Raw genomic sequence first — 25,132 nt, forward strand, 5'->3', positions numbered from 1 at the left:
CTTCTGTGTTCTGTGGGGCGGGGATATAGCTCAGTTGGTAGCGCGCTGGATTTGTATTCAGTTGGCCGCTGTCAGCGTGAGTTCGATCCCAGGTTCGGCGGAAATTTATTTCAGAGTCAACTTTGTGTGCAGACTCTCTTCGGTGTCCGAACCCTCCCCCCGTGTACACTACATTGGGTGTGCACGTTAAAGATCCCACGATTGACAAAAGGGTCTTTCCTGGCAAAATTGCTTAGGCACAGTTAATAATTGTCTACCTATACCCGTGTGACTTGGAATAATAGGCCGTGAAAGGTAAGGCCAAAAAAAATAATAGGTGTGGTTACGGTAACATAGCCAAAAAAAATAGGGTAGGAAGGTAGGCAAACACTTTTTTTTTTTTTAAACTTTTTTTTCTAATGTGCACAAATTAAACCTACTTGACAGGAAAATAAGTGTGCGACTCGGGCGCTTTCGCTTTCATAGCGTTTTCTGCACTCGTTTTCTTGTGTGTTTTTTGTTTTTTTTGACAAATGTAATAAAAAGTTATAGGGTCGGCCCCTAAAAATAGGGTAGGTCGGGTTACCGTAACCACACCTATTTTTTTTTTAGGCCTAAATATGCGCCGAAATGGCTGCAATCTACTGGCCGTATAAAATTTCATCTCACACGGCATCACTGCAGAGCGCCTAGAAACTGTACCCACGGAATATGCGCGATATAAGCGTCATTGATTGATTGATTGAATGTGGATTTGACAGACTTCTTGCCAACAGGAAGTTGGAGATTGTCTGATTGAAGTAGGTCTGACAGACAAGGGAAATAACTTCAATAAATTGCTCTTTGCAGTCAAGGTAACTGTCTCCCCTGAAATTGAACTTTCATAGAGATTTTCTTCCAAAGCAAAATAAAATAAAATGAAAATATGCTGAGAACAAATTTTATGTAACCATTAACATCAGCCTTTATTTTGAGTAGATAACTAGTTTCAAAGTTACTTTAGTTTACATTTTTGACTCACATGCGAAGCAAAAGTGAGTCTATGTACTCACCCGAGTCGTCCGTCCGTCCGTCCGTCCGGACGTCCGGACGTCCGGACGTCCGTCCGTCCGGACGTCCGTCCGGAAAACTTTAACGTTGGATATTTCTTGGACACTATTCAGTCTATCAGTACCAAATTTGGCAAGATGGTGTATTATGACAAGGCCCCAAAAAACATACATAGCATCTTGACCTTGCTTCAAGGTCAAGGTCGCAGGGGCCATAAATGTTGCCTAAAAAACAGCTATTTTTTACATTTTTCCCATTTTCTCTGAAGTTTTTGAGATTCAATACCTCACCTATATATGATATATAGGGCAAAGTAAGCCCCATCTTTTGATACCAGTTTGGTTTACCTTGCTTCAAGGTCAAGGTCACAGGAGCTCTTCAAAGTTGGATTGTATACATATTTTGAAGTGACCTTGACCCTGAACTATGGAAGATAACTGTTTCAAACTTAAAAATTATGTGGGGCACATGTTATGCTTTCATCATGAGACACATTTGGTCACATATGATCAAGGTCAAGGTCACTTTGACCCTTATGAAATGTGACCAAAATAAGGTAGTGAACCACTAAAAGTGACCATATCTCATGGTAGAAAGAGCCAATAAGCACCATTGTACTTCCTATGTCTTGAATTAACAGCTTTGTGTTGCATGACCTTGGATGACCTTGACCTTGGGTCAAGGTCACATGTATTTTGGTAGGAAAAATGTGTAAAGCAGTTCTTAGTGTATGATGTCATTGCTAGGTTTAGTTATTTGACCATGTCAAGGTCAAGCATGTGAGTCGTATGGGCTTTGCCCTTCTTGTTTTGTTTAATCTGAATTTTTTTAATGTTTTTATCGTTTTGTTATGGGTGTTCATATAGATTTCAGTTATCTTTTCTGTTCATATAATATTTTTATTATGCTTTGCCTAGATTTTTCGACGACATTATTTTGTGGAAAGCTGATTCCTACAATACCAAATCCGCATTACAATAATTATAATACACGCTAAAACAATTATAATGATAATACAAATTAAAATAATCATATTTATTTTAAGATAAAAATAATCAGGATAACAATTAAGCAAATAAATGTTAGTAATAACAAAATGATTAAATAAAAATTAAATGGGAAAACCCTTACATAAAATAAAAATATTTTATTAAACGTTTAAATGCATTTTTTTTTTTAACCGAAACTGTCTTAAGATAAACTGAAAAATAACGGATTGAAAGTTTTTATGCAATTTGTTTTCTAAAAAAAAAAAAAGAAGTTTTTGAAGAAGAATAACTATTCATGACCAAAATTTAAAAGTAAATATTTTTTAATAACATAAAATATAATAAATTATTTCATGAAGAACATGCTTAAACCCACGGTATAAAATTAGGAAAAACAAAAATTGCAATCACCTTTTCATTGAATCCATGCGTGCTAAACACTGCGTGGTGAAGTCGTTTCGAATGCGACAATCTGCGTAAAAGTTGGCGAAAAGTAACGCGCGCGAAGCGAAGGTGTCACGAGGCCGTACACATCCCCGCATGAAAAACTCAGAAATAACGCATGCGTCACGCAGAATCATGCTGGCTGGGTACTGACTTAGTCCATTCAGGACTTTGGTTATTTTTGTATACATATATTGTAGGTCTTTTGTATTCTTTTTACTAGAATCCTTTTGTGTCATTTATGCGTTGTTGTTTGTTTGTTTGTTAACTGTCGGTTTGTTTGTTTACTTGTTTGTTTTGTCGGTATTTGTATGTTTAGTTGTTGTACAGTACAGTTTATTTGTTGCTGTTCTTGTTTGTTTGGTTGGTCATTGGTTGTTCACCGATTAGGCGCTAGAGTCAGGCATGGGAATTGTCCGCCGAAATGCAAATTTCCGCCGATTGTTTTTTTTTGTTCCGCCGAAAAAGCAAAAGTGTTCGCCGAAAAAAATAAATGGGGGAGGCAAAAATGGTTCTAAAAACTGAATTTAATGGCAAACTTGGAGCTTAGATGACACCAAATTGCACCATTTGGGTTCTTTGGAGAAACAAATTCCGGGGGGGCATGCCCCCGAACCCCCCTAGCAGGGCTAGGCGCTTCGCGCCGTCGACTTTGCCATTACTTACAAATTTTCAGCCTTTTTTACTTTTTTCAATTCCCATGCCTGTAGAGTATTTGATGTATAACCCATACCCAACAGTCCCTTGTTGATCCTGGCATGAAGTAACTTGTCGGTGATGTGAGGAATGAGATTGAGAGTTTGCACTGTACACGTTGACTTTCTATAAGCTTGTGTTCTGTTGTGCTAGAAACTCGGATAGCGACTTGAACTTACTTGTGTAATTTGCATTTGACTTTCTAGTCATGGTTTGTTCATGTTTTGAACTTACTTGTTACTTGTGTAATTTGCATTTGACTCTCTAGTCATGGTTTGTTCATGTGGTTTTAGGACTGCGGTATGTTGTGTTGTGTCACTCTTTGCTCTAGTACTTATGGTGTTGTGAATAATTATGTAAATATTTCCGCTCTTGTTGGTTACAACATTACTTGATTTTATTGCCTATTTTCATGACTTGTTTCCTGAAGCTTAATACAATTTTTGTATTATGTTTTCAGGTCATTGCGTGCTTGTTCCACGGGGGGTGTCAAGGTGAATGATGCAGTGCTTAAGTGTGTCAAGGTGAATGATGCAGTGCTTAAGTGTGTCATAGCGACAAAATGGCGAGGAACGTGAGAACATCTATTAGGAAGGTTACAGGGTTGGACAGCATGAATGGTGGAGAAACAGTAGTTCCCAGCAAGGTTCCCCGTACCGAGGAACGCAGACCTGTAACGGTTGTTTTAGGAACACAATGGGGCGACGAAGGCAAAGGGAAAGTCGTTGATATGCTGGCAACGAAAGCGGACGTTTGCTGCCGATGTCAGGGAGGGAACAATGCTGGCCACTCTGTGCACGTGGATGGTGCAGAGTATGCCTTCCACCTTCTGCCCAGCGGAATTGTCAATCCTGACTGCGTTGCCGTCATTGGGAATGGAGTAGTGGTGCATCTACCCCAGATGTTCCATGAGCTTGAGACGAATGAGAAGAATGGGCTTTGCGATATGAAGGACCGACTTGTCATCTCAGATAGGTGTCACATTGTGTTTGACTTTCATCAACAAATGGATGGTCTGCAGGAATCTGGACGTGGGCAGAAGTCGATTGGCACAACGAAGAAGGGGATCGGTCCAGCTTACTCGTCAAAGGCCACAAGAAACGGACTCAGGATATGTGACCTGATGGGAGACTTTGCCCATTTCTCTGAAAAATTTCGCAATCTTGTGGATCAGTACCGCACAATCTTTCCCGATCTGGAGGTGGACGTTGCGGCAGAACTGGCAAAGTATAAAGAGTTGAAAGAGAGGGTCCGGCCACTAGTGCGCGAGACGGTCAGCTACCTGCACAAATTCCTGGAGGCTGGGGACAAGATGATACTGGTGGAGGGAGCGCAGTCCACCATCCTGGATATTGACTTTGGTCTTTACCCGTACGTGACATCATCAAACTGCAGTATTGGAGGCGTGTGCACAGGGCTTGGTATTCCACCTCACGTCATTGGGGATGTGGTGGGTGTTGTCAAGGCCTACCTCACCCGCGTGGGAGCTGGTGGCTTCCCCACCGAACTTGACAATGAGATGGGAAAACTACTCCTGGACCGTGGCCACGAGTACGGTGTGACGACAGGCCGACCACGGCGCTGTGGCTGGCTGGATCTGATCATGCTGTCCTACTCCAACATGATCAACGGCTTTACTGGGCTGGCAGTTACCAAACTGGACATCCTGGATGTGTTTGATGAGGTGAAGGTGGGTGTCGCCTATCACCTGGATGGCGAAAAGGTGGAAACTTTCCCAGCCTCTGATGACGACTTGAAGAGGTTAGAGGTGGAATACCTGACCCTGCCAGGCTGGAAAACCAACACGGAGGATGTACGCAAGTGGGAAGATTTACCCAAAAACGCCCAGCGCTATATTGAAGTTATACGGGACAAGCTGAAAGTTCCAGTGAGATGGATTGGCGTTGGAAAGGACCGGAACTCCATGATTGAAATTCCTTGAAGCAGCTATCTTCTTTCCTGCATCCAAAAGACTGGAGAACTGTAGCACAGAGTTTTACCATCCCGTGATACCAACATTCTGTAGTACAATGGTTTGGTTGAGATGAGATGTGCTTTTTCAAACCATGTAGTTTTTCCCTTTTTGTGTGTGTGAGGATTTTTCTTCATCAATTGTGGTGAAATGTGCGGCAGAACTGGCAAAGTATAAAGAGTTGAAAGAGAGGGTCCGGCCACTAGTGCGCGAGACGGTCAGCTACCTGCACAAATTCCTGGAGGCTGGGGACAAGATGATACTGGTGGAGGGAGCGCAGTCCACCATCCTGGATATTGACTTTGGTCTTTACCCGTACGTGACATCATCACGGCGCTGTGGCTGGCTGGATCTGATCATGCTGTCCTACTCCAACATGATCAACGGCTTTACTGGGCTGGCAGTTACCAAACTGGACATCCTTGACGACTTGAAGAGGTTAGAGGTGGAATACCTGACCCTGCCAGGCTGGAAAACCAACACGGAGGATGTACGCAAGTGGGAAGATTTACCCAAAAACGCCCAGCGCTATATTGAAGTTATACGGGACAAGCTGAAAGTTCCAGTGAGATGGATTGGCGTTGGAAAGGACCGGAACTCCATGATTGAAATTCCTTGAAGCAGCTATCTTCTTTCCTGCATCCAAAAGACTGGAGAACTGTAGCACAGAGTTTTACCATCCCGTGATACCAACATTCTGTAGTACAATGGTTTGGTTGAGATGAGATGTGCTTTTTCAAACCATGTAGTTTTTCCCTTTTTGTGTGTGTGAGGATTTTTCTTCATCAATTGTGGTGAAATGTGTATTAGAGGTTGTAGAATGTCTAGTTTGGGTAATAATATTGGTTGTCAAGAGTACCAACAAGCAGACAAGACACTGTTTGAAACTCGGGTAAAGGGTCAGCGCCCTATTCAGAGATTGTGCACCTTTTTGTGGTATTATTCTTTTAATTTTTGTCTTTTTTTTTATTGTTATCAGAATTTATTTGATCTTTTATGCTGTTGAGTAAAAGCATTAGCTAATACACCAATGTCCTGAAACATGCCAATAAGATTACTGTTCTGGAGAGTCCTTGTTGAGCAGAGATGGTATGGGAAAGCGCATGCATGTCAGGGGAACAGCATTGCTGGTGCTCTTTCAGAAACATACCAGCGGAGTTGAGAGTGTTGGTTTGATGAGTTAGAACTTATTGCATGTATGTAAGTGTGCATCAAGGGTGATTGTGTGATGTGGTCAGATTTTAATTAGCACTGATATTAGCACAGGCATATTAAAACTCAAAGAAAATTAAGTTGTTTTTGATGAAATTACCAGGTTTTTTTGTGTGCGTTTTAAAAGGAGGCTGACAGTTTATTTTTATCCAATTTGTTTTTACATCACATTTTTTCTTTGAATTGCATGCATGGCTTGTTTTACCCAGTATTGTTAATGTTTCTTGCCGCTTCATTGCATTTAGTGTCCAAGTCACATGGTTTTAGTCAGTTGTTGAAAGCTGGTCTGGTTTGGTTTTTGTTTGAATCTCCTGTCATTGTGTTGGAAGTATGTATCAGCTCATTATTTTCTGTATCCTGTTCATGCAATCCCCCCCCCCCCCCCCCCCCCCCCCCAATGAAAAAAAAAATAAAGTTTCTAAACAAACACAAATTTGGCTAGCATACGGTTACAGACGGCTGTTCTGGGAATATTCGAGTGCGGCTTTCTGTGCAGTCGGCACAGGCAGTATAAATAGCCTTCTGACCCAGCATAGGTATTCGGGGGCCCGGGTAGCTCAGGTGGTAGAGCACTGGACTTGTGATCGAGAGGTCGCTGGTTCGAATCCGGGCCGGGACGGACACGGGTCAACTTTATGTGCAGACCCAGAGACGGTATCCATCTCCCACCCCCGTGTCACCACAATGGCACGTTAAAGATCTTGGTCATTCTACCATAAGTGCAGATGGCTGATACCACCTAAACACGCAAACATCAAAAAGCCGCGAGGGCGTAAAACTCGAATCGTATAAACCAATTCATGTCCAATATAGGCAATTAAGACCTGACGGACAATAAGCCCCTTAACATTTCCCATAGGTATTCAGTTCGTGTCTCGACTTCGCTGACCGCTGACCACTCGCTGCGATAGACATAGCCTTGCTTCAGAGTATCGTGATAGCTCCAGGAAAAATTTTGCCCAATCAGATTATGTAGTGAAAAGACTGCTCCACATGTAGCCTGTGCAATTTGTGTTGAACCTGTGTTGATGTCGGCAAAGGGTTGAATTCACTGTAAGTAAACGATGATTTTCTTGTTTTGTTTTCTATGCCATTTATTGTGACTTGATCATGATTGTATTACTGCTATGTTTTGTTGATGACTGAACTGATGGAGTATTTGTCTTTCACTGATAGCTGAGGTTACGTCAGGATGTCTAGACATTACGTCATAGTCTGTCAGATCAAACTGTAGACTAAACGATGTTTCGTAGCGACTGTATGGTCTATTGAGCAGTTAGCTTTGGATGCCAAGCTTTCAGTTAAAGATGCTTGGTGAGTTTTGTTTAGCTTTGGCAAGTTCGTGTAAATCGGCCAAATTACAGACGCATCATTGGGTATGTTGATATGATAACATTGGTCTCTTTCTGAGCCGGTTAACTGTGTCAATCGAGAGTATGATGTAACTCATCAAGAGTTGTGCCTTTTCTAAATTTACGATTCACTTGGAAGCACTATTGAAAGAAGCTGCTTTTATTCGAAAGAGCTGTTAGCTGTTCATAAGGAGATTCATGTCGGGAACGGATAATGAGATGAACTAATGTGGAACCTGAAGGTTATGGTTATCGGTTTTACGAATCTCGCTCCATCTAATCAGTGCATTGATTGAATTGTGGTATGATTTCTTATTATTGTCCTTGTCATTGTTATATTCTGTTAGTTGGGTGTGCATCCTTTAATCTTCTCTCTCTCTCTCTCTCTCTCTCTCTCTCTCTCTCTCTCTCTCTCTCTCTCTCTCTCTCTCTCTCTCTCTCTCTCTCTCTCTCTCTCTCTCTCTCTCTCTAGATGTTATTCTTCTGGTTGCCAGTTTATTCTTCTTGTCTCAGGCTAGGATTTTGAGTTGTTCTCAGTTCAGGTTGATAGAATTGAGTCAGCCCTTGCAAACCTTGGATGTATATAATGTAGGTCAAATACATAGCCTAGCTGCCAGAACTGTAATTGATGTGTCACCACTGACCTAATTTCTGTTGCAAGGCTGATGCTTGTAACATAACTATGCCCCTGTGTTGTGTGTGTTTGTTTGCTTGTGTGTTTGGTTGTTTATGTGTTTGTTGTCCTAGTTGTGTGTTTGTCGTGTGCCTGTGTTGTATTTCTGTGTGTGTTCCCATCTCCCAAATTTTGTGTTTTGAAGAATGACTACCCTCAATTGTTACCTCCCTTGTTGTGGTAGGAAACTGATGTACAGTTTGGTCAGTATACATAGTGCTACTTACTGACTTAGTACTTACTGACTTAGTCCATTCAGGACTTTGGTTATTTTTGTATACATATATTGTAGGTCTTTTGTATTCTTTTTACTAGAATCCTTTTGTGTCATTTATGCATTTCCCTCCCGCAGTGGGGCACTGCGGTTATGAAATTAAAGGCCCCTCCTGTTTTTGGAACCGCAGGAGCTTTCTAGTGGTTCCTCTTTCCTGTCATGCTCTCTTTTTCTTCATGAATTTTCTTTTTTCTGCCTTCTTGCTCATTCACCTGTATTTTTTCCAAAAATCTCTTCTCTTGCCGCATGTCGCTTGTCTCGCGATTCATGTATAGTTTAATCTGTTAGTGTTCTGATGTAAGTCCAGCAGTAGATAGGTTAAGCCTATTTTAACATACTGGAAACTGGTAATCTTCCAGTAGGTATTAATTTAGTTTTACTAAAGCCTGCTGGGACACAAGTAATGGGTTAGTGCATTTGTAAACAGGAATCGCTTGACAAGTGGCCCCCTTCATCCCCCCCTTCCTCGTCCTGATATGGCTCTGCGTAGTCGGCTGGACGTTAAGCAACAAATAAACAAACAAACAAACAAACAAACAATTTATGCGTTGTTGTTTGTTTGTTTGTTAACTGTCGGTTTGTTTGTTTACTTGTTTGTTTTGTCGGTATTTGTATGTTTAGTTGTTGTACAGTACAGTTTATTTGTTGCTGTTCTTGTTTGTTTGGTTGGTCATTGGTTGTTCACCGATTAGGCGCTAGAGTATTTGATGTATAACCCATACCCAACAGTCCCTTGTTGATCCTGGCATGAAGTAACTTGTCGGTGATGTGAGGAATGAGATTGAGAGTTTGCACTGTACACGTTGACTTTCTATAAGCTTGTGTTCTGTTGTGCTAGAAACTCGGATAGCGACTTGAACTTACTTGTGTAATTTGCATTTGACTTTCTAGTCATGGTTTGTTCATGTTGTTTTGAACTTACTTGTGTAATTTGCATTTGACTCTCTAGTCATGGTTTGTTCATGTGGTTTTAGGACTGCGGTATGTTGTGTTGTGTCACTCTTTGCTCTAGTACTTATGGTGTTGTGAATAATTATGTAAATATTTCCGCTCTTGTTGGTTACAACATTACTTGATTTTATTGCCTATTTTCATGGCTTGTTTCCTGAAGCTTAATACAATGTTTGACTCACATGCGAAGCAAAAGTGAGTCTATGTACTCCGGACGCCCGGAAAACTTTAACGTTGGATATTTCTTGGACACTATTCAGTCTATCAGTACCAAATTTGGCAAGATGGTGTATGATGACAAGGCCCCAAAAAACATACATAGCATCTTGACCTTGCTTCAAGGTCAAGGTCGCAGGGGCCATAAATGTTGCCTAAAAAACAGCTATTTTTCACATTTTTCACATTTTTGACTCACATGCGAAGCAAAAGTGAGTCTATGTACTCACCCGAGTCGTCCGTCCGTCCGTCCGGACGTCCGTCCGGACGTCCGTCCGTCCGTCCGTCCGAAAAACTTTAACGTTGGATATTTCTTGGACACTATTCAGTCTATCAGTACCAAATTTGGCAAGATGGTGTATGATGACAAGGCCCCAAAAAACATACATAGCATCTTGACCTTGCTTCAAGGTCAAGGTCGCAGGGGCCATAAATGTTGTCTAAAAAACAGCTATTTTTCACATTTTTCCCATTTTCTCTGAAGTTTTTGAGATTGAATACCTCACCTATATATGATATATAGGGCAAAGTACGCCCCATCTTTTGATACCAGTTTGGTTTACCTTGCTTCAAGGTCAAGGTCACAGGAGCTCTTCAAAGTTGGATTGTATACATATTTTGAAGTGACCTTGACCCTGAACTATGGAAGATAACTGTTTCAAACTTAAAAATTATGTGGGGCACATGTTATGCTTTCATCATGAGACACATTTGGTCACATATGATCAAGGTCAAGGTCACTTTGACCCTTATGAAATGTGACCAAAATAAGGTAGTGAACCACTAAAAGTGACCATATCTCATGGTAGAAAGAGCCAATAAGCACCATTGTACTTCCTATGTCTTGAATTAACAGCTTTGTGTTGCATGACCTTGGATGACCTTGACCTTGGGTCAAGGTCACATGTATTTTGGTAGGAAAAATGTGTAAAGCAGTTCTTAGTGTATGATGTCATTGCTAGGTTTAGTTATTTGACCTTGACCCTGAAGGTCAAGGTCATGTAAAGGTCAAGGTCAAGCATGTGAGTCGTATGGGCTTTGCCCTTCTTGTCTCTGAAGGTTTTAAGATTCAATACCTCACCTATATATGATATATAGGGCAAAGTAAGCCCCATCTTTTGATACCAGTTTGGTTTACCTTGCTTCAAGGTCAAGGTCACAGGAGCTCTTCAAAGTTGGATTGTATACATATTTTGAAGTGACCTTGACCCTGAACTATGGAAGATAACTGTTTCAAACTTAAAAATTATGTGGGGCACATGTTATGCTTTCATCATGAGACACATTTGGTCACATATGATCAAGGTCACTTTGACCCTTATGAAATGTGACCAAAATAAGGTAGTGAACCACTAAAAGTGACCATATCTCATGGTAGAAAGAGCCAATAAGCACCATTGTACTTCCTATGTCTTGAATTAACAGCTTTGTGTTGCATGACCTTGGATGACCTTGACCTTGGGTCAAGGTCACATGTATTTTGGTAGGAAAAATGTGTAAAGCATGTGAGTCGTATGGGCTTTGCCCTTCTTGTTGTATTATGTTTTCAGGTCATTGCGTGCTTGTTCCACGTGGGGTTAAAACTTAAGTGTGTCAAGGTGAATGATGCAGTGCTTAAGTGTGTCAAGGTGAATGATGCAGTGCTTAAGTGTGTCATAGCGACAAAATGGCGAGGAACGTGAGAACATCTATTAGGAAGGTTACAGGGTTGGACAGCATGAATGGTGGAGAAACAGTAGTTCCCAGCAAGGTTCCCCGTACCGAGGAACGCAGACCTGTAACGGTTGTTTTAGGAACACAATGGGGCGACGAAGGCAAAGGGAAAGTCGTTGATATGCTGGCAACGAAAGCGGACGTTTGCTGCCGATGTCAGGGAGGGAACAATGCTGGCCACTCTGTGCACGTGGATGGCGCAGAGTATGCCTTCCACCTTCTGCCCAGCGGAATTGTCAATCCTGACTGCGTTGCCGTCATTGGGAATGGAGTAGTGGTGCATCTACCCCAGATGTTCCATGAGCTTGAGACGAATGAGAAGAATGGGCTTTGCGATATGAAGGACCGACTTGTCATCTCAGATAGGTGTCACATTGTGTTTGACTTTCATCAACAAGTGGATGGTCTGCGGGAATCTGGACGTGGGCAGAAGTCGATTGGCACAACGAAGAAGGGGATCGGTCCAGCTTACTCGTCAAAGGCCACAAGAAACGGACTCAGGATATGTGACCTGATGGGAGACTTTGCCCATTTCTCTGAAAAATTTCGCAATCTTGTGGATCAGTACCGCACAATTCCCGATCTGGAGGTGGACGTTGCGGCAGAACTGGCAAAGTATAAAGAGTTGAGAGAGAGGGTCCGGCCACTAGTGCGCGAGACGGTCAGCTACCTGCACAAATTCCTGGAGGCTGGGGACAAGATGATACTGGTGGAGGGAGCCCAGTCCACCATCCTGGATATTGACTTTGGTCTTTACCCGTACGTGACATCATCAAACTGCAGTATTGGAGGCGTGTGCACAGGGCTTGGTATTCCACCTCACGTCATTGGGGATGTGGTTGGTGTTGTCAAGGCCTACCTCACCCGCGTGGGAGCTGGTGGCTTCCCCACCGAACTCGACGATGAGATGGGAAAACTACTCCTGGACCGTGGCCACGAGTACGGTGTGACGACAGGCCGACCACGGCGCTGTGGCTGGCTGGATCTGATCATGCTGTCCTACTCCAACATGATCAACGGCTTTACTGGGCTGGCAGTTACCAAACTGGACATAGGGGATATAGCTCAGTTGGTAGCGCGCTGGATTTGTATTCAGTTGGCCGCTGTCAGCGCGAGTTCGATCCCAGGTTCGGCGGAAATTTATTTCACAGAGTCAACTTTGTGTGCAGACTCTCTTCGGTGTCCGAACCACCCCCCGTGTATACTACATTGGGTGTGCACGTTAAAGATCCCACGATTGACAAAAGGGTCTTTCCTGGCAAAATTGCTTAGGCACAGTTAATAATTGTCTACCATACCCGTGTGACTTGGAATAAGGCCGTGAAAGGTAAATATGCGCCGACATGGCTGCAATCTACTGGCCGTATAAAATTTCATCTCACACGGCATCACTGCAGAGCGCCTACATGGGTGCAACTCTTCCGTCTAGGACGGAATTTCCGTTTTTCTCAGGAGGCTGCAGACGGAAAATCCGTTTTTTTGAAAATTCTGGAGCAAGGCCATTGTGTTTGGGTGGGGGGTTGCTTGAGAGGTCAGCCACCTTTGACCATGCCTACCGTTGTGTAAAGGTGCCAAGAGGGGGATGTCATGTCATACTGGTGAATGTGGCATCTTAAGTGCTGTGTATTTAGCCTTCCTTATATACCCCACTTTCAGGGATTTAGAGACCTTCAGTGGTAGAGAAAATTTGCATTCCTGATCTATGAACCAGTGGTATTTTGCTTCAGATACATTGAGTCCTTTAGAAAGTTGGCAACTGAAACAAGCTTGCTTGAAACTTATTTCTCTTTTAATTCAAGCTATGATTCAACAATCATTTGCGAATTTAACTCCTAAAATGAAAAAGCAGCATCAGAAGATTGCATGTGCATGGCAAGGGATATAACTCTGGAGCTTTCTGTTTTTGTCTTAACCTTCTTCTTTTTAACCTGAGCAGTTAGCCCTTTTGAAAGTATGCAATTGAAACAAACTCAGTGATTTGAAACTTGTTTCTCATTTGGTTGAAGCTATGGTTCAACAATTATTTGAGAATTTACCTCCTGCAATGATAAATTCATAAGCTTCAAGTAAAGAAGTTGTAATACAAGGGAGGTGACTAATTTCCTGTGTTTGTGAAAACTTTTTGTTAGCATGGTAATTTTCCTTTAATTCAGTAAACATTCTTTAAATCAAAGACAAAACTAGGTGATAAAATCAATCACCTTCAGGTTTACAAGATTTTTAATTTGAGCATCTCCAATTTTAAGTTTGTTAGCAAGGAGAGGCTTCTAAAACCCTTCAAATGTGTTGACCTTGTTTTTTGTAGACCCTCTTGCAAGAGTGATGCAACCAAACACCTTCAAGTATAGAGGTTTTTGATGTTGTGCATCCTCCCCCCCCCTCCCCAAATTTTGTTGTTGCTGTTTTCAGTTTTAAAACCAGGAGAGGCTCAAATAGCCCCTCTTAAAATGCAAAAATTCATTTTCGACTGGGTGGTTACAAATACCTTCAGCTTTACAAGATTGTTCATATTATGCATATCCGCAAAGCCTGTTTGTTCTGAAATAGATTTAGAGTCAAAAGGGGCCATTCAAATCCTCCCTGAAATGCAAAAATTTGTTTTTGGGTGGGGGGCACTGCCCCCCTGGACCCCCCAGCAAGGGCGCTGCCCCTGCACCCCGCCGGGGCCTTGACGGCCCCTGCCCGTGGACCACGACCTTTTCAGTTTTTTTCATTTTCCAGCAGTTGCACCCATGCGCCTAGAACTGTACCCACGGAATATGCGCGATATAAGACTCATTGATTGATTGATTGATTGGACATCCTGGATGTGTTTGATGAGGTGAAGGTGGGTGTCGCCTATCACCTGGATGGCGAAAAGGTGGAAACTTTCCCAGCCTCTGATGACGACTTGAAGAGGTTAGAGGTGGAATACCTGACCCTGCCAGGCTGGAAAACCAACACGGAGGATGTACGCAAGTGGGAGGATTTACCCAAAAACGCCCAGCGCTATATTGAAGTTATACGGGACAAGCTGAGAGTTCCAGTGAGATGGATTGGCGTTGGAAAGGACCGGAACTCCATGATTGAAATTCCTTGAAGCAGCTATCTTCTTTCCTGCATCCAAAAGACTGGAGAACAAATTTGTTTTCCTTCCTTCCTGAATGGTCAATTTGGTTTTGGGGTTTTGGAGGGAAAGAAAGGATTGGTCGGGGAAGCAGAACCATTGAATGTTGTCTTGTCCCAGTGAAAGAAGTCTATTTTTCTCTACCTGCAAAATCAAATGTTATTGCTATATTCCGTTTTCACTATACAGACCGGATGTATAAAACACCGGATGTATGAAAGTCTGGATGTATGAAAGGGGTAGGCAGGGTCCCGGCAGAAGCTACTCTTTGTTATTACTTAGAATTTTCCGGTTGTATGAAAATCGGATGTATAAAAGTCTGGTTGTATGAAAGCAAATCTCTGGTCCCGAGCAGCACAAATGCGTTGTTGCAAGACCGGTTGTAAGAAAACGAAAGTAGACCCAAGTCACCAAAGTGTGGTAAGAGTAATTTCCCTTCTAACTGCCTGTATCGTGCCATAAGCCTTGATTTGTGTGGTAGCCAGGCTCAGCACATGGTTGTCCAGGAATCACCAGGCTTTCTCTGCATACGTGGATGGAGATGTAGGTGATTATCTCGCTCACAACACCCTCCGACCCCGTTCATGGGGTTCGGATGTAGAGATATTCGCGGCTGTCCTACTCCAACATGATCAACGGCTTTACTGGGCTGGCAGTTACCAAACTGGACATCCTGGATGTGTTTGATGAGGTAAAGGTGGGTGTCGCCTATCACCTGGATGGCGAAAAGGTGGAAACTTTCCCAGCCTCTGATGACGACTTGAAGAGGTTAGAGGTGGAATACCTGACCCTGCCAGGCTGGAAAACCAACACGGAGGATGTACGCAAGTGGGAAGATTTACCCAAAAACGCCCAGCGCTATATTGAAGTTATACGGGACAAGCTGAGAGTTCCAGTGAGATGGATTGGCGTTGGAAAGGACCGGAACTCCATGATTGAAATTCCTTGAAGCAGCTATCTTCTTTCCTGCATCCAAAAGACTGGAGAACAAATTTGTTTTCCTTCCTTCCTGAATGGTCAATTTGGTTTTGGGGTTTTGGAGGGAAAAAAAGGATTGGTCGGGGAAGCAGAACCATTGAATGTTGTCTTGTCCCAGTGAAAGAAGTCTATTTTTCTCTACCTGCAAAATCAAAGTGTGGTAAGAGTAATTTCCCTTCTAACTGCCTGTATCGTGCCATAAGCCTTGATTTGTGTGGTAGCCAGGCTCAGCACATGGTTGTCCAGGAATCACCAGGCTTTCTCTGCATATGTGGATGGAGATGTAGGTGATTATCTCGCTCACAACACCCTCCGACCCCGTTCATGGGGTTCGGATGTAGAGATATTCGCGGCTGCCACACTCCTTCAAACCACCATTGTGGTGTACACAGCCACTTCCGAATGCTCGCGGGGATGGCTGCCACACCCACCCCTTTTCCCGATAAATGGGGTAGACAGGTCCGAGGAGAACATTTACCTCCGAAATCTCTGTGGCCATTTTGAGCGGGTGGTGTCCACAAAGGTAGTCTAAATGAGGATGCCCTGAAAACTTCCTCACCAACTGATTTTTATCCAGATTCTATAGCTGTCAAGGATTTGTTTCTCCATTCAATCATTTTTTTTAACCTGTTACAAATTCGTCACGAAGACCCATAAAAGCCCAGAAGGCATTTTTGTTACATTTATAACCAGAGACATTGGTCATGGATGTGAATCAGTTGTTATCTTTTTATGTTATTGACTCACATGCGAAGCAAAAGTGAGTCTATGTACTCACCCGAGTCGTCCGTCCGGCCGTCCGGCCGGAAAACTTTAACGTTGGATATTTCTTGGACACTATTCAGTCTATCAGTACCAAATTTGGCAAGATGGTGTATGATGACAAGACCCCAAAAAACATACATAGCATCTTGACCTTGCTTCAAGGTCAAGGTCGCAGGGGCCATAAATGTTGTCTAAAAAACAGCTATTTTTCACATTTTTCCCATTTTCTCTGAAGTTTTTGAGATTCAATACCTCACCTATATATGATATATAGGGCAAAGTAAGCCCCATCTTTTGATATCAGTTTGGTTTACCTTGCTTCAAGGTCAAGGTCACAGGAGCTCTTCAAAGTTGGATTGTATACATATTTTGAAGTGACCTTGACCCTGAACTATGGAAGATAACTGTTTCAAACTTAAAAATTATGTGGGGCACATGTTATGCTTTCATCATGAGACACATTTGGTCACATATGATCAAGGTCAAGGTCACTTTGACCCTTTTGAAATGTGACCAAAATAAGGTAGTGAACCACTAAAAGTGACCATATCTCATGGTAGAAAGAGCCAATAAGCACCATTGTACTTCCTATGTCTTGAATTAACAGCTTTGTGTTGCATGACCTTGGATGACCTTGACCTTGGGTCAAGGTCACATGTATTTTGGTAGGAAAAATGTGTAAAGCAGTTCTTAGTGTATGATGTCATTGCTAGGTTTAGTTATTTGACCTTGACCCTCAACATACCTAAGACTTTAAAATTGGCAATCTAGTGGCTGCTCCGCCTGGCGTCTGGCATTATGGGGTTAGTGCTAGGACTGGTTGGTCCGGTGTCAGCATAATGTGACTGGGTGAGACATGAAGCCTGTGCTGCGACTTCTGTCTTGTGTGTGGCGCACGTTATATGTCAAAGCAGCACCGCCCTGTTTTGGCCCTTCGTGGTCGGCTGGGCGTTAAGCAAACAAACAAAACCTCAAGGTCAAGGTCATGTCAAGGTCAAGCATGTGATTCGTATGGGCTTTGCCCTTCTTGTTTTTGTTATGTTGTTGTATTTTATTTTGTTGTATTTTATGTTGTTGTTTTTATGTTCTTGTTGTTGTTTTTATGTTCTTGTTGTTGTTGTTGATTTTATCCATTAAACTGATTTTATGTTTAACTCATCTGTTTTGTTTGTCTATTCAGTCATTTTAGCCTGTTATAAATTTGTCATGACTGAAGAGCCATAATAGCCCAGGAAGGCATTTTTTGTACAATTAGAACCAGAGGCATTGATCGTGGGTGTGACTCAGTTTTTATATTTAGTCAAGTTTTGACTAAATATTTTAACATCGAGGGGGAATCGAAACGAGGGTCGTGGTGTCTGTGTGTGTGTGTGTGTGTGTGTAGAGCGATTCAGACTAAACTACTGGACCGATCTTTATGAAATTTTACATGAGAGTTCCTGGGTATGAAATCCCCGAACGTTTTTTTCATTTTTTTGATAAATGTCTTTGATGACGTCATATCCGGCTTTTCGTGAAAGTTGAGGCGGCACTGTCACGCCCTCATTTTTCAACCAAATTGATTGAAATTTTGGTCAAGTAATCTTCGACAAAGCTCGGACTTCGGTATTGCATTTCAGCTTGGTGGCTTAAAAATTAATTAATGACTTTGGTCATTAAAAATCTGAAAATTGTAAAAAAAAATAAAAATTTATAAAACGATCCAAAGTTACGTTTATCTTATTCTCCATCATTTGCTGATTCCAAAAACATATAAATATGTTATATTCAGATTAAAAACAAGCTCTGAAAATTAAATATATAAAAATCTATATCAAAATTAAATTGTCGAAATCAATTTAAAAACACTTTCATCTTATTCCTTGTCGGTTCCTGATTCCAAAAACATATAGATATGATATGTTTGGATTAAAAACACGCTCAGAAAGTTAAAACAAAGAGAGGTACAGAAACGCGTGCTATCCTTCTTAGCGCAACTACTACCCCGCTCTTCTTGTCAATTTCACTGCCTTTGCCATGAGCGGTGGACTGACGATGCTACGAGTATACGGTCTTGCTGAAAAATGGCATTGCGTTCAGTTTCATTCTGTGAGTTCGACAGCTACTTGACTAAATATTGTATTTTCGCCTTACGCGACTTGTTTTTTATGTTGTTGTTTTAATCCATTAAACTGGTTTTAAGTTTAACTCACTTTTTTGGTATTCAGTGCGCGCGCGTGTGTGTTTGTTATAAATGTGTGCGTTTTGGAGAGAGAGAGAGAACTCAGAAAATGTTATTTGCTACGCCAACGGTCATTACAAAGCTTCCACGACCAAAAACATTGTCAAAAGGGTTGTGGAGGGAATACACACAATACAGTTGAGCCACACACACACGCGTGCGCGCGAGCGCACGCACGTACGCGCGCACACACACACACACACACAGAGGGGGGGGGGGGGGGCGGAGAGTGCACGGCCTTATGCAAAGCAGAACAGTTCCTTACACAAACAGTTGCTCTTTCTATCGGTTGTCCTGACTGTGTCAGTGTATGTAAGTACTTGTACTTTTCCACTTGTTATTCACAACCCTTTTCTTCTAACAAGGATATGTATCAAAACATTTAAACATAAAAAAAACAAATAAATACAAAAATGATATGATAATGAAAAAAAAACCTACTTTTATCAAGTAACAGACGCGTGGCCGGATGTATGAAAGTCAATCCACAATATTTTCATACATCCGGTTAACCGGATTTAGTAAAGACCGGATGTATGAAAGACAAAAAGTGGGTCCCGACGACTTTCTTACATCCGGTCTCGACTGTAATCCAGCGGTCTGTTCACTGGCCCGCTTTAATTTAAGCAAAGCAGATCTATTCGACTTCTCCTCTGGCCTGCATTTACCTTTAACCGCCCCCCCCCCCCCCCCCCTCTCTTTTTACATTTAGTCAAGTTTTGACTAAATGTTTTAACATAGACGGGGAATCGAGGCGATGCTGGTGGTGTCCGTGTGAGTGTGTGTCTGTGTGTGTGTGTGTGTGTATGTGTGTATGTGCGTGTGTGTGTGTGTATGTGTGTGTGTGTGTGTGTGTGTGTGTGTGTGTGAGAGACATCTATTGGACCGATTTTCATTAAACTTGACATGAGAGTTCCTGGGTATGATACCCGCAGACATTTATTCTAATTTTACGATAAAAATTAATGTCTTTGATGACGTCATATCCGGCTTTCCGGACTTTGGGATTGCATTTCAGCTCGGAAGCTCCACAATTAGTTAATTAGTTTGCTCATTAAAGTTGTCATTAAAAAAAGTTCCCTTACAGATTAAACAAGCATTGTATTCCTCATATTCTCCTGAAATTAAAAATACATAGATATGTTATTTTTACTTTAAAAACGCGCTCATAATTAAAAACAAAAGGTTTAGTATAATGTTTGCATGCTTCACGGAGACGAGCGTGACCCGTCTCGGTCTTCGGGTATGTTTAGCCGAGACTATCTGAACGTAGTCTCGCCGATGACTGGTTATTGGAGTTGATCTTTTGGTCTGATGCCTACGGATTGACTAAATGCTTTTATATCGCTTCACGCGACTTGATTATTTTTGTTTTCCTTTCTTTCCTTTTTTTCCCATACAAAGCCGTGCTTTGCCGTGACGGCGTAACACTTAGATTTCTCTTTCTTCGACTTCGGAAGAGCCTCCCCAATCTTCATCTCTAGATAATCTGCCAGTCACGCGAGATTATGAAATCAACATAATAGCTGTCTTTCAGAATCTTGTCATTATTCCCTTGGGTGAAAATGTCTCTACATGGTGCAGAACTGTACAAACAATATCAAAATTATTTAAAAATCAAATACATGTGAAACATGTTCACACCACTGATCCCAATTGTTCTGTATCCAAGAGTTGTTTTTTACTTGGTTTGTGTTGGGTGACTTCCCTTCCCCCTTTTTGGTTTGGCAGCGCCATTTTGTACTGGTCAGACAGCACCAGGTCCCGCTTGATTCTGAAACATCTTTAGTTTAATGTACGCTCACATGTTGCAAGTACAGTCATTTTATTTCTAAAGGTTTCTTTGAGGTATTTGTTCGATAATTTGTTTGTGCGAGGTGGAGTGGAATGCGTGTCGTTGGTTTTGTTTTGGGGTTCATCGGCACAACGTGCTTTTGTTCAATTTCATTTTACGTACTCCGATATTTGGATGCTTAGTGGGGCGGTAACCACAGGAGCTTGTATCAAATCGCCGGTCGATCATTATTTACAGTCCACTACTACGACATACTACTAGTACTATATATATACTACAAGGAATATAACGCAGAGTGCTCCGCACTGCCGACTCGCTCCGTTTCAAGCTTTCTACATCACTTTCTGCACCCCCTTCCCGAACGCACGAAACTCACACACAAACAAAAATGATTAAGCTTTCACTTCATGCAACAAACTCGAAATAACCATTCACCAACTTCGAGAAGTTTGTCAAGAACGGGCTCGGTGTCCACACCACTCCATGAGAGGAACCTGGAGCCTCGACAAATCGAAAGTGCAACTCGCGCCGATGTTTTCCGCTTTTCGTACGCTCTCAAGGGTGTACAGCATTCTAGCGGCCTGCAATTAGTCCACTACAACTGACGAGTTACACAGCAGCCCCCAAACACGTGAAATGATACACAAAACATTCTCTTTGAGCTCAACATTGCGAAGATCGAATCCTACCGGCAGTTAACCAGGTTCAAAGGCCACAAAAGGTTACATCCGGAGCGTTCCGCAGTAAAAGTTTTACAGCGCATGCTCAGAAAACCGTCTGCTCCGGCATTGGGCGTTCTTCGACCGCCCTTTCGACTTGTCCACTCTAAATGGAAGAAGCACGTGAATTAGTCGAGCTTGGACACAACGTCATTATTCTTGGACAAGCAGGTATGTACACTTCTTAACTTTACTTTTGTTGATGAATAGGCTTTAAACTTACTTGAAGTTTAGATAAAAAGAGAACTTTGACGGTTTACCAGTTTTCGTAACATGAACTGATGAAGACCTAAAGAAATGTTGGCTGTTGTTGATGTTGTTGAAGAAACAGCAAGCTGTAACTTAAAATGTAGTTCATTCCTGGTTTATTATGCCCCCAGGTAAACTCAAGAACCACAATAGGTTTCCAAAACGTAATGTTTGTCTGCAGTGATCGTTTCACTTTGTAAAACGCGGTCGTTATGATTATGGCTCCTCCCACTGTTAGCCCCGCCTCTCCGTCTCTTTGTTAGCGAGAATCAAGATTCAAGATGGCTAAGAAAAGAATTGGTGAAGGAATCGAGTAGCAGCCCCCTGCTTAGTTGACCTACTTTCATGGACAAGCATACGATTCTGACTGGAGGGTTGTAGTGGTGGTTAGTTCAAGAATCAAGACAAGTCAGCTAGTTTTTGGGTGACATCAGTCACTTGTTTTTGTTTGTTTGTTTGTTTGTTTGTTTGTTTGTTATTAGATTTAAAGATTATATTGTAGACTGTTGCATGGAAAAATGTGTTTTAATGCGTTTTATTGTTGTTTGCTTGTTTTTATAAACTAGCTGTGCTGGAAGGTGAAAGTTGTAGCTTTTTATGTCAACTAAATTATGTGTGCATTGTATTGAAATTGTAAATGCAAAATTAATTTGCCCAGAGAATTTTTTTTATTTCTGTGGTTGAGTTCAAGTACAAATGATTTATTCTCTAAAACATTCAAAGAGTCATGAATTAACTTCAAGTTTAGACAGACCTCACCAGTCTGTTTCTTAAAGGCGAGTGGGGCGAGGAAGTACCGTTTCTTGGGCACATCTCACCGCGAGTGACGCTAGAATTCTCGCCTCAAACGCTAGGTAGCTTTAGGCTTGCTCGCTTGGCGAGAAAATATGGCGGTCACTCAGCTGCCCATCCAATTGGCTGTCCATGGTTTTTTACCGACCAGTGCAGACGACCTTTTCGGAATCAACCAATGGTGTTTAATTCTTGTGTAGCTAGCCACAAAACCGTTTCATAGACAATCTCGCCTCCTAGCTTCGCGAGTGGCTAGCCGAAAGAATATCTCACCTGAAAGAAACACGCGACAGAACTCACACATTCAGAAAAGAGTAAATTCTTTGATTTTAAACATATTTATTATATACATATTTATCACAGGTTTAACAGGTATATCAATTTTGAAAATGTTTTTGATTATTAGTACAGTATTTACAAGTGGTTTTATGAAATTGACCCCCAAAATCATGATCTTATAAAATGTACTTGCGATTCTCTTTAATTATTTGTGTGTTTGACAGGCACTGGGAAAACAACACTCGTTGCAGAATTATGCCACAGTCTTCGGTTATCCGGGCGAAAAGTTGCAGTGACAGCAACAACTGGCATCGCTTGCCAGAACCTACCAGTGGGAGCCATGACTCTACACCGCTGGTCAGGAATCGCGGATGGCCGACACAGTGTGAGAGAGACAGATTGTCCAGTTATGCTGATCCGCAACATAAGCGACCAGTTAGTCAACGGCAGTCTTGGCCATGTTGTGGACCTCCACCATGACAAAGTGGTTGTCCACTTCGAGAAGACCAACTTGACAGTGGAGTTGAGCCGTATTGCTTTCTCAGGTATGCCTGTGTTTTTTTGTTTACCTGAATTTTTACTGAGTTTACATTTTATTTTGTCATCATTTTCATTTACAGTGGGCACCCGCCACCCCAATTTTTTGAGACAATTCAAAATCTGACACAATTTATAGGTCTTAAGAAAAGAGGAAGGGTAAATATACAGAGATTATTAACCCTTAGGCTGGTTGTCGCGACATATGTCGCGCTACTTTACGTATACTGTCACCTGGTTGTCACGACATATGTCGTGCTACTGGCTCAGTCTGTTTGGTCGGTTCCGATTACCTTCCATGGATGCGAAAACCTATATGACCGTTTTTTGTTCTTTTTCTCTCTGTTAATTCACCAGTGGCTATGTAACATGTGTTACAGAATTGCACCAGTGTAAGGGTTAAAGAGAAATCATGGTCTTAAAATGGAGGAATAAGTTTTAGATTGAGGGGTCTAAAATCTACTGTAAAACAACCTGGGTAAAATTTAAAAAAACAACCATCCTCAGTTCATAAAGATGAAACAAACAACAATATGCTTCCCTCAAACAGGCTAAAACGCTGGTCGGGCAAGAAGCCACCATTCATCTCACATTGTTTATGTGGATGGAATATTTGATATTGTTAATTATTACACAATGTACTCTGATTTATCTTCAAAATGGAACCTGACTTCTAAAATGTTCAACATTTTCAGAAAAACAGGTATTGGAACAGGAAGGAGTCTTAAAATAGATGTGAATTTTGAGAGGTTATGAAAAAAGAATCTGCAAAATCAGCCTTATAGCTTACTGTACAGTGGACGCCGCTTAATAAAACCGCGGTTAATAGAGCCAGCCGCTTATAAAAGCCGATTTCAGACGGTCCGGATTTTTCACTATATCTTATGTATTAGAAAAAGCCGGTTAATAAAACCAACCCGCCGCTTATTAAAGCCAGTTTTCTCAGAGAAATCACGTAGTTTGTGACCTAAGCTCACATTATTTTGTTCTGATGTGGAAGACGACCAACAAACAAACACTCATAAAATCGTTCTTCTCTGCCGAGTAATGATTCGTGACGGTGACAGTGAAATTATTGATGTACCGAAGTGATCAAAGTACACGTACATGTACATAATTAAAACAAAAGTTCCACATCCCGATTGTAAAGTTTTGTTTAGATTCAAACAAGTGTAAATGACGAAAGAAAGTGACTGAGTGACGTAAACAAAAGAGAAGATTTTTTTGTTCTTTCGAAAATGACGTATTCCTGGACCGCCGGTTAATAAATCCGCCGTTTATTAAAGCCATTTTTCGTCGGTCCACAAGTGGCTTTATTAAGCGGCGACCACTGTACTACGTACAGCACACATACAATCAGCCTTATAGCTTACTGTACTACGTACAGCACACATACAATCAGCCTTATAGCTTACTGTACAACGTACAGCACACATACAAACTTTAAAGGCTTCCTGATGTAAGACTTCATCCTTTTTTAGACTTTACTACACGTTATTTGAATATTTTACCAAAATATGACATTTTACACAGATCGAGACAGTCAGTGTTCTTCCAAGACCGCGCTAGCAGTCGAGGTGAACAGTGACTGTCAAGATCTGAGTAAAATGTCATATTTTGTTCAAAAATACAAATGAAATTTAAGTTGAGGAGTTTAGTGACAGGTCCCAAGACCGATCCCACTTTATTTTGAGTCCACTGGCCTAGTCCACCTTTCTTGTCATGATAGATTCGCTATCAAGGGTCAAGGCCACTTCTCAAAAGGGACGCTACAACACTGACAAGTTTTTTCATCGAAGGGGAGATTCGACTTGGTTCGAAGGAATAAGTACTGAATTTGATGTTTTTATGTGGTCAAGTTATACCTCGTAAGGTGCAGGGGTGCACACTGACACAATTTGTTTGGGAAAAACTGTGGTTGATCAGTGTAGTTAGCGCTGAGCATAACTCCAGGTCTTCGTTCCGAAAACAATGGCTAGATCAGCGAAATCTGGGTCATCCTGCAAGTGTGAAAATATCATGGTGTACGGTCATTCGTTTGTGCGAAGACTTAGCGAGTTCGCTGAGTCAGGGATGGTCTTGTGGATAATCACTTTGGATTTCAGCAATGCATGTGCAAGGTGTCCAGGAAGGGGGTCGGAGGCTGGAAGATAACAAATTTTTTTGAGGC

The 25,132-nt window shown here is 41.8% G+C and overlaps 4 protein-coding genes across 4 annotated transcripts in view; 3 read left to right on the forward strand and 1 right to left on the reverse strand.

Moving 5' to 3' along the window:
• Positions 1 to 25,132, reverse strand: part of LOC138952212 (uncharacterized) — a 78,667-nt gene that overhangs the window by 34,395 nt on the left and 19,140 nt on the right. The gene's annotated exons all lie outside the window — the stretch shown is intronic.
• Positions 3,628 to 5,243, forward strand: LOC138952206 (adenylosuccinate synthetase isozyme 1 B-like). The gene has a single exon (XM_070323812.1). The coding sequence runs from the start codon at positions 3,721 to 3,723 to the stop codon at positions 5,098 to 5,100; it is 1,380 nt and encodes a 459-aa protein (XP_070179913.1). The 5' UTR covers positions 3,628 to 3,720; the 3' UTR covers positions 5,101 to 5,243.
• On the forward strand, positions 5,208 to 6,718 carry LOC138952600 (adenylosuccinate synthetase isozyme 1 A-like). Its single transcript, XM_070324292.1, has 2 exons — positions 5,208 to 5,229; positions 5,292 to 6,718. Exons 1-2 carry the CDS (start codon positions 5,208 to 5,210, stop codon positions 5,747 to 5,749), a joined length of 480 nt encoding a protein of 159 aa, XP_070180393.1. The 3' UTR covers positions 5,750 to 6,718.
• On the forward strand, positions 8,049 to 18,557 carry LOC138952208 (adenylosuccinate synthetase isozyme 1 B-like). Its single transcript, XM_070323813.1, has 2 exons — positions 8,049 to 12,572; positions 14,322 to 18,557. Exons 1-2 carry the CDS (start codon positions 11,475 to 11,477, stop codon positions 14,598 to 14,600), a joined length of 1,377 nt encoding a protein of 458 aa, XP_070179914.1. The 5' UTR covers positions 8,049 to 11,474; the 3' UTR covers positions 14,601 to 18,557.

The sequence above is a fragment of the Littorina saxatilis genome, linkage group LG17, assembly GCF_037325665.1.
Source record: "Littorina saxatilis isolate snail1 linkage group LG17, US_GU_Lsax_2.0, whole genome shotgun sequence".
NCBI classification, from domain to species: domain Eukaryota; kingdom Metazoa; phylum Mollusca; class Gastropoda; order Littorinimorpha; family Littorinidae; genus Littorina; species Littorina saxatilis.

Coding starts and splice junctions, on each gene's coding strand:
- LOC138952208 (XM_070323813.1), top strand. CDS start 11,475: ATGGCGAGGAACGTGAGAACATCTATTAGGAAGGTTACAGGGTTGGAC. Junction 12,573..14,321: donor TGGCAGTTACCAAACTGGAC/ATAGGGGATATA, acceptor GATTGATTGGAC/ATCCTGGATGTGTTTGATGA.
- LOC138952206 (XM_070323812.1), top strand. CDS start 3,721: ATGGCGAGGAACGTGAGAACATCTATTAGGAAGGTTACAGGGTTGGAC.
- LOC138952600 (XM_070324292.1), top strand. CDS start 5,208: ATGTGCTTTTTCAAACCATGTA. Junction 5,230..5,291: donor GTGCTTTTTCAAACCATGTA/GTTTTTCCCTTT, acceptor AATGTGCGGCAG/AACTGGCAAAGTATAAAGAG.